At 40.6% G+C, this 15659-nt stretch overlaps 1 protein-coding gene across 1 annotated transcript in view; it reads left to right on the top strand.

The window, feature by feature from the left end:
* The window catches only part of LOC148948705 (uncharacterized), a 159840-nt gene that overhangs the window by 130772 nt on the left and 13409 nt on the right, over nucleotides 1–15659 (top strand). The window contains exon 8 of the mRNA XM_089094617.1: nucleotides 10531–10700. Within this exon, the coding sequence (XP_088950743.1) occupies nucleotides 10531–10700 (170 nt within the window). The remainder of the gene's footprint in view (nucleotides 1–10530; nucleotides 10701–15659) is intronic.

The raw sequence follows: 15659 nt of genomic DNA, 5'->3' as shown, positions 1-15659 counted from the left end.
TCAGTTTTGCTTGTTGACAGCCCAATGCGTAGTTCGTCGTGAACCTTCTCCTGACCCTTAACCACCTCGAAACTTGTGGGTAGGCAAAAGCAGAGTCCCTGTAAGCCTCATGAATCATTTTTTTAAACATCTCAATAGGTTTTTCTAGTGTAGAACAAAACTGTTCACGTAACGTTGCTTTATTGTCGATTCTATTTTATTCCATGACAAGGTTAATGCACAAAGATTCACAATAAATGACGCCTTGCTCCTTTTTCGTCTAACGTTGCTCTTAGTGATTCCATTTTTTTCCGTGACAAGGTCGATGCGCATAGATTCACAATAAATGACGTCTTGCCGCTTCCGCAAATTAAAGATCACCGAGACCAGTTTTGTGGCAAAGCTTAGCAACTTACTCCAAGTAGTACGATCCCAAAACCGACTAATAGGACCGCTGCGAATTAATTTGAATTACTTCCGGAACGCTTGAAGCTTGGCAAAAGAGAGAAGGTGGCACAAGGAATTTCTGAGTAATAGATCACAAGAGAATGAGAGGGTTGTAAGGAAAATAGAGGAGGTATTCAAGTATAAATGAAGGGGATACGAAATTGAGGTCATGAATGAAATTGCCAAGGATCTGGAAGATGCAAGCAAATGGCATAATGAATGAATAAATTAATGTTATTTTTTACCCATCTATAAACAAAAAAAAATAAAACGACGGAGTACAATAAAAGAAGGGAAAACAAAACAAAAATGCCATAAAGATATATACAAATTACTAATGATACCAAATCTAAATTAGTGCGCCCTTCCGCGGGTGAGAAGAGGACTGGCTACTCAGTTTCTGAAACTGTTCATCCTCGGCCTGAACCGGTTCCACCACACCAAAGCGGTTAATGATGTACCTATCCTTGAACCACCGAGGGACCTAAGCAAAAACTTTGCGTACTTAAAATAGCACTTTCGCGACACTCGCCTATCAGATTCAGTAAAAATGTCCCAAAATGAGGTCAAATATAGAATAGGCGGTAGAGCCACACTATTATATATTCGAGAAAGGGCTTTCCGTTCCAGATTAAGTTGCGTCGTAACCACACTAGCATAAACAATTCTAAGTTTGCGTTCAGCATTCCGAAGCAAAAGCTTTCGTGTATTCTTAATCAAAGACCCAATCGGGAGACCTAAATATGTTAGTACAGTGGCGGATGCCACTTCACTATCACCTAGACGTACATTATCGGGCACATAACTACCGTGTAAACTATAGAAGAGGACTTGGGACTTCGCAGCATTCATACATAGTTCAATTTGTAGAAATCTATCAGATAGTTTATCAAAACTCCGTTGAAGACTAGCTATTGACCGGCACTGATTTAACAGATCGTCCGCATAACAAAGCACTGATGTATCCATCCCTTTTGAAATGCAACTAACAGGTAGACCAATCTGCGTAGGAAGAGACGCGCCGCGTTGTTGTAGATAATCGATGATGTGATGGATCCTTGCTTTATTCCGACGAATACAGGGAGCCGAATATCCGAAAGCACATTTTCCAGCTTCAAACGATCCTTTAGATGCCTGTACATATAAATAATGAGAAAACTACATCAACACTAACACCATGGCTATGCAACTCCAACAGTGCCTGCGAGTGGATAAGGGAACCAAAAGCATTCGTAATATCGTATGCTCCGAGAACCAGAGTGCTCCCAGATGCTTCTGTATCTCTGAGTATATTACAGAGACTTCTAAGGGCATGGAAGCAACCTAAACCCGACTGAAACCCGAACTGAAATGGTGACATAATACACTGTTCTTTTAAGTGGTCAACAATCAGAAGATCAAATATCTTTGCGAAAACGCTTGACACAGTCACTGGCCTATATGATGAACATGATGATTTTTGTTTATTCTTTTTCAGAATTGGGCTATCACTCCAGTGCATAACCTGTCCGGAGCGACACCAACGTTAAAAACCATTTGAAAAAGTAATGCAAGGTGATTATAGAGGAGGTCACTTGCGGCGATAAAATGCTCAGCACAAATACTGTCCGCCCCAGCCGAGAATTTTTTTCTTTCTAAGCTTCAACGTAGCCTCCTTAATAGCAGACGGTGTTATCGCAATAGAATTTGGTTTTTGAATAGAATCAAGCAACGAAGCCATCTCACTATCGAAAGAAATTTCTACACTGCTATTGGATTTTACAAACTGACTTTTGAAATGAGCAACCCGCTCAGTCTCTGGGATGCTATCGGGGTCCTCATGGCTCTGCTTCCTAGATAGAGGACGTGACTTCCAAAGGCAATTAGGGTCATTTGCAATCTTCTCGGCAGTTACCGACTTGACCGCCACTAGATGCTCCTGTAGAGCATTCCTAAATATTCTCTTTGAATAAATCCGGACCGCATTTACAACCCGGGTCCTTGGCCTCTCGCACTCGTTCCAGAGCCGCAACCACCTCTTCGCCGTAGTAAAGGCCGACACTAGAACTGGACTACTAGACCCTCAGTATTTTGTCACTCTTGCAGCGTATCCGCCTCACTATTATCCGCCTATAATAGTGAAATATTGTATTGGCATGTTAAGAAACTGAGAGGAAGTTGTCGGTATAGACCTGTCCCAGTTAATGGTAGTAACGGAGCACTTAATTAGTGATAAGCAAAGCGTTAAAAAGAGATGGGCAGAACATTTTAAGAATGAATCAAACCTTGATTAAGTTGTATTAAAGGAGAGTCGACACTTATTGACGTTTCAGTTGCCGAATCTTTCTGCACAGGGACAGGTAGCAAACCTGTCACCTAACCTCGCGGCAGCTAAGATGAAACCCCAGGCCCTGCCAATCAGAGATCTATCCACTACGCAACGACAGAACAATTTAGAACGAAGGAAAATTCATTCTAACATGAGCGGGAAACAGTTCTAAACGGAACGCGAAATAATAAGGTCTCAGGTGCTGATAGTGTGGTAAATGAATTTTTGAAATATAGTGGCTGCGAAATTAGAGATAAATTACTAAAAATTATGAATTTGATTTTTAAAAAGGGGAAGTAACTAGTGATTTTATGAAACACTCCGTTAAACCCTTTTATGAGAGGCATCAGCCTGGTATCCGTGGGAAGCAAATTACGTAGCATGATTATATTTATTATAGACTAAATAAAGCTTCCAAGAGAAAAACAGTAGAGTTGTAGTATAGGGAAAGGCTGCATCCATCAAATTTACACTCCTGGGCTAATAATTAAGAAGTGCCTTAATTATCAGCCCCTTCTGTCCTTGATTTTATAGATAATGAACAGGTATATGATTTAGCTGATATAAAAGCTTTGGTGAAGGTTATATCCTTGTATGATATAACAGAAAATAGGTTAAAGTATTTAGCGTTATGTACGAGAATAATATTGCTGCACTTAAGGTAGGAAGTGAGAATAGTAATTGGATCGGTGTCGAATCAGGAGTTAAACAGGGTTGTGTCCTATTTCTGTTTATGAGCATTTTTTTGAGGGACTCTGTTTTACGGGACATGGCAAAACCTATAAGAGAACATGGTTGCAAATGGGAAGGCTAGAGTCTGTTAGAATTAGATTATGGACTTTGTCTTGCGGGACACGGCAAAAGCTATAGAAGAACATGATTGAAAATGGGAAGGTAAAAGTCTGCTAGAATTAAATTATGGACTTTGATTATGGACATGGAAGACCGATGGTCCAAGCTGAAAGTCCTGACACAAGAGGTTGCTGAACAGGTTATAGGTTATACCAGGAGGAAACAAAGGGTCTGAATCTCGGACACCACAATTGAGCTAGTGGCAAAAAAACGGCCCCTTCTCAATGGCTCTTAAGAGCCCCTAAAAATGCTCGCAAGCTGGTAAAGCAGTCTGCTCGTAGCGACAGGGAGAAATACTAGTCACAAATGGCTTCTGATATGCAACAAGCAGCAGAATCGCATAATCGAAGGCAAACATTCTAGCTACTGGGGGAAGCGACAGGCAAGTCGCCCATCTTCACGGACTCCCTGAACGACAAAACGGGTAACCTTATCCAGACGGGAAAAGATTGCCTTGAGAGATGGAAAGAATATTTCTTCGAGCTCCTTAATCCCAAAAAATCTCCTTGTGATCTACCCGATTTTACAGAGTGTACCAAACTAGCCCTTCTAGATAGATCTACAGCCAAAGTCATTTGTTGATGTTCCGCGGGCACTGAAAAACATGAAAGATAACAAAGCCCCCGGAGAGGATGGTATCTCAGCAGAGATGTATAAGTCATTCCCCACACTATATGTCAACTGAAAGACTTGCTAGTTGAGGTATGGACGACAAAGAAATTCCCAAAAGATTGGAAACTCTCAATACTTGTACCGGTATATAAAAAGGGAGACAAGGCAGTTTTCTTGAACTACCGAGGTATATGAGGTATATCACTAATAGACCACGCCATGAAGGTCTTTTGCATAATCATCCTCAGACGTTTAAAGGACGCCCGAGACAAGTTGACAAGACCAGAACAAGAAGGTTTCAGACCTGGCAGGGGCTGTCAAGAACATATTCTTACCCTCCGCCTCATATTACAGCAGAGTGAGAGATATCAATTGTCTGCTATGATCGCATTCATTGATTTTGTTGCCGCTTTTGTCTCCCTTATCATTACCGAGCTTTGGAAAATCATGGTGGAAGACGGTGTCCCAGCAGAACTGATCGAGATGTTTAAAGGAGCCTATGAATCTACAGTTACGAAAGTCTGAACTGCCGACGGCGAAACAACGGAATTTGACGTTGAGTCAGGGATCAAACAGGAGTGCCCCTTTTCGCCAGCTCTGTTCAATTACATAATAGACTGGATAATGGTGAATTCACAAAGGGTTTGTCGTCGCTGAGAGAGAAGACAACCTGATCGCCCTGACAGACTGCAGACGATGTGGGTTTCATGAGTAGCTCATCGGCTGAGCTCCAAAAGATGGTCAACGATGTCTCCTGTACATCAAAGAAAGCTGGCCTTATGATCAGCATGTCTAAAACAAAAGTCCTGTAAGCAAACGCCTCAAACCACCCAGGTATCCAACTAAAGGGCGAAACCATCGAGACTGTTGAAGAGTTCTTCTACATTTGTTCTATCCTAACACCAAACGGAGGTGCAGAAGCTGATGTTTGAGTTCGAATAGGAAAGGCATGAGGTGTCTTCACAAGCATGAAGAAGTCGCTTTGGAATAGACATCAAATTAGCATCAAAACGAAGATGAGTCTCTACAAGGCAACTGTTCGATCGATCCTGATGTACGCCTGTGAAACTTGGCCTTTAAAGGTCGAAGAAGTACATTTACTAGACGTATTCGACCATCGCTGCATGAGGAACATGCTACGGGTCAGCCGATGGTCTCATGTCAAACGCTGAGATTCGAAGGCGTTGTGCCCATAAAGCCCCCCTCTCGGTAATCACAAAACAACGACTAAAAAGACGACTGAAATTCCTGGGACACATGCAACGATGCCAGCTGGAACCATATCCCGCGATATCCTGATCTGCGACCCCTTTCCAACTTGATAACGGAGACCAGGTGGTCAAAGAAAGAATCTCTGACAGACATTCAAGAATGACCTGGATCCTCGGGGGGATTTCCGCTGACACAGACGTCGTTGGGACAAGGACTGCCACCCCGAGGATCCAGGTCATTCTTGAATGTCTGTCAGATTCTTTCTTTGACCACCTGGTCTCCGTTTCCAAGTTGGAAGAGGGTCGCAGGTGAGGACATCGCGGGATATGGTTCCAGCTGGCATCGTGGTGTCTGTCCCAGGAATTTCAGTGGTCTTTTCAGTCGAATTTCAGTCGTTGTTTTATGATTATCGAGAGGGGGGCCTTCTGGTTGCAACGCCTTCGAATATCAGCGTTTGCCATGAGACCATCGGCTGACCCGTAGTATGTTCCTCATGCAGCGATGGTCGAATACGTCTAGTAAATGTGCTTCTTCGGCCTTTAAAGGCCAAGTTTCACAGGCGTACAGCAGGATCGATCAAACAGTTGCCCCGTAGAGGTTCATATTCGTTTTGATGCTAATTTCATGTCTATTCCAAAGCGACTTTTTCATGCTTGTGAAGACACCCCATGCCTTTTCTATTCAAACTCTTACATCAGCTTCTGCACCTCCGTTCGGTGTTAGGATAGAACAAATGTAAAAGAACTCTTCAACAGTCTCGATGGTTTGGCCCTCTAGTTGGATATTTGGGTGGTTAGGGGCGTTTACTTTCAGGTATTTTGTTTTAGACTTGCTAATCATAAGGCCAATTTTCTTTGATGTACATGAGACATCGTTGACCATCTTTTGGAGCTCAGCCGATGGGCTACTCATGAGACCCACATCGTCTGCGAAGTCAAGGTCTGTCAGGGCGATCGGGTTGTCTTTTCTATTAGCGACGACAAACCCTTTGCGGGTGAAAAGCGAATTCACCATTATCTAGTCTGTTATGTAATTGAACCGAGCTGGCGAAAAGGTGCACTCCTGTTTTACCCCAGACCCAATGTCAAATTCCGTTGTTTCGCCGTCGGCAGTTCGGGCTTTCGTAACTGTAGACTCACAGGCTCCTTTAAGCATCTCGATCACTTCTGCTGGGACACAATCTTCCACCATGATCTTCCAAAGCTCGGTCCTGATAAGGGAAACAAAAGCGGCAACAAAAACAATGAATGCGATCATAGCAGACAATTGATATCTCTCACTCTGCTGTAGGATGAGGTGGAGGGTAAGAATATGTTCTTGACAGCCCCTGTCAGGTCTGACACCTGCTTGTTCTGGTCTTGTCAACTTATCTCGGGCGTCCTTGAAAAGTTTGAGGACGATTATACAAAAGACCTTAATAACGTGGTCTATTAGTGATATACCTCGGTAGTTCAAGAAAACTGCCTTGTCTTCCTTTTTATATACCGGTACAAGTACCGAGAGTTTCCAATCTTTTGGGAATTTCTTTTTCGTCCATACCTCAACTAGCAAGTCTTTCAGCTGATATATACTATCGGGAATGACTTATACATCTCTGCTGATATGCGATCCCCTCCGGGGGCTTTGTTATTTTTCATGTTTTTCAGTGCCCGCAGAAAATCAACAAATGACGGTGGCTGTAGATCTATCTGGTAGGTCTCCTTCGGTAAACTCTGGAAATCGGGTAGATCGCACGGAGGATTTTTGGGATTAAGGAGCTGGAAGAAATGTTCTTTCCATCTCTCAAGGCGGTCTTTTCCCCTCTGAATAAGGTTACCCGTTTTGTCGTTCAGGGAGTCCGTGAAGATGGGCGACTTGCCTGTCGCTTCCCTCAGTAGCTTGAATGTTTTCCTTAGGTTATGCGATTCTGTTGCTTATTGGATATCAGAAGCCATTTGTGACCAGAATTTCTCCCTGTCGCTACGAGCAGACTGCTTTACCAGCTTGTGAGCATTTTTAGGGGTTCTTTAGGGCCACTGAGAAGGGGCCGTTTCTTTGCCACTAGCTCAATTGGGGTGTCCGAGATCCAGAACCTTTATTTCCTCCTGGTGTGACCTATAATCTGTTCAGCAACCTCTTGTGTCAGGACTTTCAGCTTGGACCATCGGTCTTCCATGTCCATAATCAAAGTCCATAATTTAATTCTAGCAGACTTTTACCTTCCCATTTTCAATTATGTTCTTCTATAGCTTTTGCCGTGTCCCGCAAGACAAAGTCCATAATCTAATTCTAGCAGACTATAACCTTCCCATTTGCAACCATGTTCTCTTATAGGTTTTGCCATGTCCCGTAAGCAGAGTCCCTCAAAATAATGCTCATAAACGGAAATAGGACACAACCCTGTTTAACTCCTGATTCGACACAGATCCAATTACTATTCTCACTTCCTACCTTAAGTGCAGCAATATTATTCTCGTACATAACGGTAAATACTTTAATCTATTTTCTGGTATATCGTACAAGGATATTACCTTCACCCAAGCTTTTATATCAGCTAAATCATATACCTGTTCATTATCTATAAAATCAAGGACAAAAGGGGCTGATAATTAAGACACTTCTTAATTATTAGCCCAGGAGTGTAAATTTGATGGATGCGCCCTTTCCCTATTCTACAACTCCTCTGTTTTTCTCTTGGAAGCTTTTTTTAGTCTTTAATATAAGTCTATAATCATTATGCTAACTAATTTGCTTCCCACGGACACCAGGCTGATGCCTCTCATAAAAGGGTTTAACGGAGTGTTTCATAAAATTACTAGTTACTTCCCCATTTTTAAAAATCATATTTATAATTTTTAGTAATTTATCTCTAATTTCGCAGCCACTATATTTCAAAAATTTATTTACCACACTATCAGCACCTGAGACCTTATTATTTCGTATTCCGTTTAGTACTGTTTCCCGCTCATGTTAGAATGAATTTTCCTTCTTTCTAAATTGTTCTGTCGTAGCGCAGTGGATAGATCTCTGCTTGGCAGGGCCTGGGGTTTGATCCTAGCTTCCACAAGGTTAGGTGACAGGTTTGCTACCTGTCCCTGCGCAGAAAGACCCGGCAACTGAAACGTCAATAACTGTCGACTCTCCTTTAATGCAACTTAATCAAGGTTTGGTTTATTCTTAAAATGTTCTGCCCATCTCTTTTTAACTCTTTGCTTATCACTACTTAAGGGCTCCGTTTCTACCATTACTGGGACAGATCTATATCGACAACTTCCTCTCAGTTTCTTAACATGCCAATACAATATTTCACTATTACAGGCGGATAATAGTGAGGCGGATACGCTGCAAGAGTGAGAAATACTGGTGGTCTAGTAGTCCAGTTCTAGTGTCGGCCTGTACTTCGGCGAAGAGGTGGTTGCGGCTCTGGAACGAGTGCGAGAGACCAAGGACCCGAGTTTTAAATACGGTCCGGATTTATTTTAAGAGAATATTTAGGAATGCTCTGCAGGAGGACACGGCAAAAGCTATAAGGAAATACGATTGCAAATGGGAAGGTAAAAATCTGCTAGACTTTGATTCTGGACTTTGTCTTATGGGACAAGGTAAAGCTATAGGAGAACATAGTTGCAAATAGCAAGGTAAAAGTCTGCTAGACTTAGATTATGGACTTTGTCTTACGGGACGTGGCAAAAGCTGTAGGAGAATATGATTGCAAATGGCAAGGTAAAATTCTGCTAGACTTGGATTATGAAATTTGTCTTACGGGTCACGGCAAAAGCTATAGGAGAATATGATTGCAAATGGCAAGGTAAAAGTCTTCTAGACTAAGATTATGAACTTTGTTTTACAGGACACGGCAAAAGCTATAGGAGAATATGGTTGCAAATGGGAAGGTAAAAATCTGCTAGACTAAGATTATGGACTTAGTCTTACGGGACACGGCAAAAGCTATAGGAAAATATGGTTGCAAATTGGAAGGCAAAAATCTGCTAGACTTAGATTATGGAATTTTTCTTACGGGACATGGCAAAAGCTGTAGGAGAATATGCTTGCAAATGGGAAGGTAAAAGTCTGCTAGACTTAGATTATGGACTTTGTCTTACGGGACACGCCAAAAGCTATTGGAGAATATGGTTGCAAATGGGAAGGTAAAAGTCTGCTAGACTTAGATTACGGACTTTGTCTTACGGGACACGGCAAAAGCTATAGGAGGACATAGTTACAAATGGCAAGGTAAAAATCTGTTAGACTTAGATTAAGGACTTTGTCTTACGGGACACGGCAAAAGCTGTAGGAGAATATGATTGCAAATGGGAAGGTGAAAGTCTGCTAGACTTAGATTATGGACTTTGTCTTATGGAACACGGCAAAAGCTGTAGGAGAATATGATTGCAAATGGGAAGGTAAAAGTCTGCTAGACTTAGATTATGGACTTTGTCTTACGGGACGCGGCAAAAGCTGTAGGAGAATATGATTACAAATGGGAAGGTAAAAGTCTGCAAGACTTAGATTATGCACTTTTTATTACGGGACGCGGCAACACCTATAGGAAAACTTGGTTGCAAATGGGAAGGTACAAGTCTGATAGGCTTAGATTGAGCAGATGATTTGACTGTCCTAGATAAAAGCGTCAGCAAAATGAATGAATTTTTAAAGGCTTTGAGAGTTCAGGGTGCAAAATAGGTTTGAAAATTAATGTTAAGAAGAGTGTGATGCTTTGCCTAGGAATAAATAAGATGGAAGATGTGATGTTAGGTAACGAGAAAATTGATCAAGGGGATAGCTTCACTTACCTGGGTTGTATTATTAGTGAAAAATGGTTGATGCCGTGGAGACGCTGAAAGTAGAATAGCCTAGGATTTTGTTTTGAGAGGTTTCGAACTTTTTTCAGGGGGGTGGGGGTGGCTAACTGTTGAAGGAATATTGCTGAAAGTAATAAGATATCCATTTAAGGAGGCTTAAGTCAATATGGAGATCAAAGAGGGAATAACGCATATGTAGAAATAAGAGAGCAGTAACTAGGCGATCTTGGGGCAGAATAAGAATCTTTCAAAACTTTTTTTTAATATATATAAATAAGCCTGTTGAAACATCCAGATATGCGAGAAAAAAAGAAGCTGTCTAAGATAGAGATTTTTCAGGTTATCAAGCTTAGCAGCGAAATTGAAAATGCGCGCCATGACCAACAAAGGCTAGAAAGTGAATTGGATTTTGTAAGAAGCCAAGAGAGAGACCTTGAAGATATAATTAGTTCGCTAGAAAGTGCCGTTGAAGGGATACAAATTACCGCGGAACCAGAAAGAGAGAGGACGTAAGTTTTGTATTTTTTGTTTATTCAGCGCAGTTAAGATTGTGACGATTAGGTCATCTTTACTTATAAACATGTTACTATGCTTGTTGCCACAACATGTCTTTAGGCAATTGATAAATATCTCTAACTAAGATATCGTCGAAACCAACACATCTCTTCCTAGGCTTGTGGGTCCGACCCCTGATATGAAAGACCTGCCTGACGACTAGCTACTTGCTATAATCTCCAAAGGCACAGCGTAAAATGAAATGGACGTTTAATGCTTCCAAGCTCTGATACAAGTGTTTAAATTGTATAAATAGACAGTTATGTGATGTTCAGTTTTGACCCATGGCCAGTGATTAGGGCTGAAACGAGTAAAAACTAACATGAGCAGAGCTGACAACCCCCATGCCTACTCAAGACCAGAACAAAATTTATACTTTACTGAAAACAAAATAAATTTTAAACGTTTCCACTTTTTTTACTTTAATAAATAAAAAATTATTAAAACTTTATGGAATAAATATATGTATATGTATGTTAAACTGACAATCCACGGTCATTTGTTTTTTGTTTTTGTTTTTCAGTAAAGTGCAAGTTATGTTCTGATCTTGAGAAGGCCTGGGGGTTGTCAGCCCTACTCATATTAATTTTTGCTCGTTTTGAGTTTGAATCGGTCATTTATTGTAATTTCTGTTCGTTGTGAGTTTCATTTATTTATTGATGGCTATTTGTGATAGTTTTACGATTGGAAGATTATTTGACTTCATTCCCGCTCATTTTTGGCATAAGGGAGCTTCTTACTTTTCTTTGAAAAACTTGTTTTGTGGAAAAGGGTTCTTATAAAAAAGTTTTTAATATAAATCGGAAAATAATTTACAAGGTTTTCATATTTTTGGGCCTTTACTACTGGTGTTAACCCCTTTTTGTCCTAATTGATATCGAACCGATACCCCATTGACGTCCTAATGTAATCATTCTTTTTAACTGATTTTTTTTCTGATGACTTAAAGGGTAAGTTTTGGCTTCTAAAAATTGTCTAAAATATTGCAATATTTTCGTTCTGAGAGGGTAAGAACACAAACAATTATAATATGATTACCATAAATTATAATCAAGAATTTTACGTAGCTTGCGGTCTGTTAAGGATCTGAGGCCGCCAATATTAATGTATAAAGAAGGTATACTGCTGCTTTATTATTTACTCATCACTGCCGTGTAGCATTTGGTGCCAGTAAAATGATTTTTTTTATTTTTCTGTGCATACATTGAATTAAACCTATTCAAATTCAGGGGGGAAAAAGGATGAAAGGTGAATTTAAGTATTTATTGTAAAGGCGACGTCTTGCTCTAAGCTTTGTAAATGTAATAGCCGTCATGATGGGAAAAAAGGAGTATATATCTGATGCACGATCATTCCCGCAAAATCACAAAGTCTGAAGAACGAAGTCACAACTTAGTGGAAGCAGTAAAATAAAATTGAAAAACACCATCTACATTTACTAAAAATGCCTTCTAATTTGTTAAGTATGCTAAGAAGTAGACAATATCCGAGAAAATACTTTTGATTTGAATGTGGCCCACTTTTTCATTTTATCGATTCGTCTTAACTACTGTTTTCACAATTGGGATTAGCAACTCTCATAGTAAGAACATTCAAATGATCAACGCAGGGATCGGCCGCAGTCACTTTTTTCACTTTTTGTCACTTTTTTTAGGATGTGTCACTTTTTTGTCACTAAAGTCACTTTTTTCATATTTTGAGCTCTTTTTTTCAGCAGTTTAGTCAACTAACGGAAGGTTGAACATTCAAGTTCCTATAAAAGGTAAGTTTACTCTTGATAAATAATCCTCCTATAGCTGCTCATGGAACTCCGTTCACTGAGCATCCACCCAAATAGGCTGCTTAGAAGACGGACATTTTGATTCAGATTCTTTAGTGATGTTTCCAGTATTTGCTTCTCTTTTTGTGTTTGCCTGTTCCCTGTAGAGGGTACAAATTAATACCCATAAGTTTAGGGGACGTCAAAACGTAAGAAAGAATAAGCGTCTTTCGTTCGTTTTATGAGTTTATACTTGTTTGAATAAATATATGAGTTGGTGAGAAGGCATTCTAAATCCATTCTAACACCTGTTCTTTTTTCAGGTCACTTTGAGTGATGGGTAAGACGAAATTTTCGGAAATCTGGTTTGGTAGAGAAGACGGGACTCGACACAGCGCAAGAGTAGTGATTGTGACAGTTTTTTTTACTGCAAAATATGCAAAACGACACTCAGCTGTCAAAAAGGGTTTCAAGCTCTTCTTCAACATGCCACCAAAAAGGAACACAATGTGAATGCATCTAGTGGGCTAAACCCATGTCAACTCAGACTCACTGGATCAACTTCAACCAAAAACAAGTGACAAGCTGGAAATGCTGTACCAGAGAAGAAGCTTGAGATGTTCTGTGAGAGATATGTGGCTTCAAAGGTTAAAATAATATGGGTCTTGAAGATCATAGCCAGTTCTTTTGATCCGTCTTCGTGTGATTGTGTTACCGATTTCTTTTGAACTATGTTCCCGGTTGCTGTCCCGGAAGTCTTCTCGTTACATATAAAAAAAAAATGACATACTTGTTGACAGAGGTAATTTAGGGAAATTTTGGTTGAAGACGTCCAGATGTCTGACTTTTTACTGGAATATGAAGCGACCACAGACAATGTTGGGGTGAAAGAGCTCTAAATAAGGTTCCGATTCTGTTCGAAAGGGAAAAAACTAATTATTACTCGACATCTTAAAATATATCATTGGGACAAGCTACTAGTGAGGATCTGAGCAAGAAGCTCCTCCAGTGTATAGAAGATGAAGGACTTCAACTTGAGAGACGGTTGATGCTTGCGAGCGATAGTCCAGCTGTCAATAAGAAAGTTTGGTCAAATGTTGACTTGGAAGAAAACGCGATAATGGCTTTTAAATATGGGCACCTGCAACATCCACACAGTGCATAATACGTTCCAAAAAGGATTGCAGGAATTCGTTGAGGAATGTTCTGATATGATAATTGCTGTGAAAATTTTTGCCAGTGTCAGCTAAAAGTTAAGGCTTCGCGACATAAGTTTGTAAAGCATGTCCCACTAGGTGGCTTACCATAAGAGAATCTGCAAACCACTTGATCGATTAATGGCCTGCTCGGTTTGAATATTTTCTGGAATTAATGTCAAAGAAAAAGAGCTTAAAGCACTTCATTTCAAGTCTGAAGTATCTGAAAATTGTCAGTTGGCAAAGAAAGCCAACAATGAAAGCTAAACTCAATTTTATTGTGAGTTCTGCAAATCCCTTCACTGTATACCTTCAGCCGTTGATTCAAGTGCTGAATTTTGAGTTGCGTCGCTTATGCACAGTTCTTCTCGGACGAATTGTACGTGCTGATGATGTCAAACATTACTTCGCCGTTGGGTTTGAAAACGTACAGTGTTGCAGAAGTATATCTAGAGCAATCTTTGTGTAATGACCAGCTCATGGGAGCTCCTGCTTCTTCGAAAGCGACTCAGAAAGATAGGAAACGTTTTTTCTCGGAGTTAGAAAGCATGTCAAAGCTGCTGTAGAGTATTCATTGGTGAAATTCCCTGTAAACAGCGAGTTTTTCCTCTGAAGCCGTAGCTGCTTCGGCCTTCCCAAGCCAGATTCCGAGCCGATGAGTTACAGTTACGTTCTCTACTTCGCAAGAAAATTTCCGTTTCAGACGAAGATAGAGAAAGTCCAGGGAGAATGGTTTTATTACAGTCAGACCTTGTGTCACCACCCACGAACAGTACACGAATCGATAGCTATTGGCAAAATATCCTAGAGCTGAAGACGCCAGGTGGTGATGTGAAATATCAGGCCTTGGGTCGAATAATTAGAGCAGCTCTTTCGCTCTGCCATGGAAGCACAGACGCGGAGCGAGGATTTTCTTGTTTGGCTCAGTTCATGACTAGCATGCAAGCCCGTACAGAGGAGCAGACCCTAAGCGCTAAAGTTTTTTTGCTGATGCTCTGCGTGACTATGAGAACAAACCCGAGCTTGTGCTGATCACAAAGAAGCTGCTGTGTTTGGCCAGATCAGCTAGAGCTAGCTATGAACTTTACCTTATTGGATGAAAACAGGATGAATTGGAAGAAGAAAAGCTTGAAGCTGAAAAGAAAGATGCTGAAGTGGCAGTCCAGGACCTGGTCCAGAGGGAAAAGAAAATAACGCAGCTAGAGTCAGACATTTTACGAAGAAAAAGAGGTGGCTAAACAGAAGATAGAAATCGGTGATACTCTTTTGAAAGAATCAGGAGAATGTCTTCAGAAAGCGGTAGAAGAGAAGGATTTTTTGAACATTGGTCTGGCTCAAAGCATCCTGGAAGCAGCACTAAAAGCTCTTTCTGAAGAAAGGGAAAGGGCAAATGATGCTGAATCTGTGGAAGTGCTTGTTTTGAAGAGGAAATCGGAACTGATCAATCGTTTTTCAAAAAAGCATAAGAAGTGATGACGCTAATTATGTTAAGTGTAATTCTACCAGTGATTGTTACACTTACTCATGGACACCGTTCGTACGGTTTATTCCTGTTCGTAAACATTCCAAAGTTCTGCTTACTAAGGTGGTTTTTTCCTTGTGCATTAATCAAAGTTGCGAAAGTTCTCTTTTATATAAGCAAATAAATAAATCGAAGATAAAAATAAGCCTTCCAGCCTTCTTTTCCGTAACCTCACGGGCTTTTAGAGGGCGATGATGATCATAATGCAGTAACTGGGACTTGTCTAGTTCATCTGCCTGTGCTCTGAGTGCCTCTTAATAGTCACTTTTTGTCACTTTTTTTTAATTGTGAAATAACTAAAGTCACTTGTTTCGGGAGCATCGTTGCGGCCGACCCCTGTCAACGGGTTCTGTTAATTATAATCATACGTTGAATAATGCTGCTTTTTAAATACACTAAGTACAAATATATGCCTCGATTTCTAACTTTCATGGAT

The sequence above is a fragment of the Artemia sp. Qi Xiang Cuo genome, chromosome 9 (assembly GCF_049724085.1).
Source record: "Artemia sp. Qi Xiang Cuo chromosome 9, ASM4972408v1, whole genome shotgun sequence".
NCBI lineage: Eukaryota > Metazoa > Arthropoda > Branchiopoda > Anostraca > Artemiidae > Artemia > Artemia sp. Qi Xiang Cuo.
This window is presented reverse-complemented; position numbering and strand designations above follow the sequence as displayed.